The sequence below is a fragment of the Arachis hypogaea genome, chromosome 5, assembly GCF_003086295.3.
Source record: "Arachis hypogaea cultivar Tifrunner chromosome 5, arahy.Tifrunner.gnm2.J5K5, whole genome shotgun sequence".
In the NCBI taxonomy this organism is placed as follows: Eukaryota; Viridiplantae; Streptophyta; class Magnoliopsida; order Fabales; family Fabaceae; genus Arachis; species Arachis hypogaea.
In genome coordinates this window covers 24,732,092-24,733,245 of record NC_092040.1, presented here as the reverse complement: position 1 = coordinate 24,733,245, position 1,154 = coordinate 24,732,092, and the positions used below count along the sequence as shown (strand labels likewise).

At 37.4% G+C, this 1,154-nt stretch overlaps 1 protein-coding gene across 1 annotated transcript; it reads left to right on the top strand.

The window, feature by feature from the left end:
- The first annotated feature begins 246 nt into the window (after positions 1 to 246).
- On the top strand, positions 247 to 891 carry LOC140184852 (uncharacterized mitochondrial protein AtMg00310-like). Its single transcript, XM_072238040.1, has 2 exons — positions 247 to 453; positions 559 to 891. Exons 1-2 carry the CDS (start codon positions 247 to 249, stop codon positions 889 to 891), a joined length of 540 nt encoding a protein of 179 aa, XP_072094141.1.
- The last annotated feature ends 263 nt before the right edge of the window (positions 892 to 1,154 follow it).

Genomic DNA, 1,154 nt, shown 5'->3' with positions numbered 1-1,154 from the left:
TGGAGAAAAAACCAAAGAATTTAAACTGTCAAGAGGCATTAGGCAGGAAGACCCCATTTCTCCCTATCTATTTGTTATTGCGATGGATAAACTGTCACAACTTATTGAAGATAGTATGGAGAAATAGAATTGGAAGGGATTTAAAATTGGAAGATAAGGACCAATTATCTCACATCTTCTATTCGCAGACGATCTGTTGGTTTTTGCAGAAGCGAACCCTTCTCAAATTGATAATATTATGGTAGTATGGAGAAATTTGGCAAGGCATCGGGCCTTACAATCAACAGGGCTAAAACATCTATCATCTTCTCCAGAAATGTCAAGGAAGATTTGAAAAGGGAGATTAAAGACATATGCAATTACCAAGAACAGCCAAGCCTAGGAAAGTACCTTGGAGCTATGATAACAAACCATTTGGCTGGAAAAGAGAATTACAAGAATATATTGGAAAGAGTGAAGAATAAATTGAAGGGATAGAAAGCGCAATGCTTATCCCTAGCAGGATGAGTGACTCTGGCCAAGGCAGTTTTAACTCCTTTGGTGAATTATGACATGCAGCATTCTATAGTGCCTAAAGACGTGCTTTTAGAAATTGAGAAATCACAACGAAGATTTGTGTGGAGAGAAATACAAACTCAGAGAAAAGTTCACCTTGTGGGATGGGATACCATGTGTATGGAGAGAAGATATGGAGGGCTTAGCTTTAAGAGTCTAGAAAAGGTTAATGAAGCTTTTCAGATGAAAATCATTTGGAGGATTTTGAAAGAACCTGAGGCATTATGGGTTCAAGTACTGTCACACAAGTACACAAGATACTCAGATTCACATCATGCATTCGATAGCAAGAAAGCAAATTCTATGTTTTGGAGGGATATCAATAAGATATGGTAGCATCACAGAGACAAATTCTCATGGAGCGTTAAAAATGGAAGGAATATATCATTTTTTTGGGATAACTGGCTAGAAGGAAAGGGACCTTTTATTTAATATGTCCAAGGCAGTGTCACAGAAGAAATTAGCAGGAAGACAGTAAGTGATTTTGTAAATAGGAAAGGTCAATGGGATCATAATCTCGTTAAAAGCCTCCTCTCAGAACAAATTTTGTAGGTGTATCATGGAATAACCTGTCCCAAAATAAATTGCAGGAGATGATG

What these genes read in the sequence shown, in the direction of transcription:
- LOC140184852 (XM_072238040.1), top strand. Translation starts at nt 247, where the DNA reads ATGGAGAAATTTGGCAAGGCATCGGGCCTTACAATCAACAGGGCTAAA. An exon ending in ACAAGAATATATTGGAAAGA is followed by an intron (nt 454 to 558) that starts GTGAAGAATAAA and finishes TATGACATGCAG; the next exon opens with CATTCTATAGTGCCTAAAGA.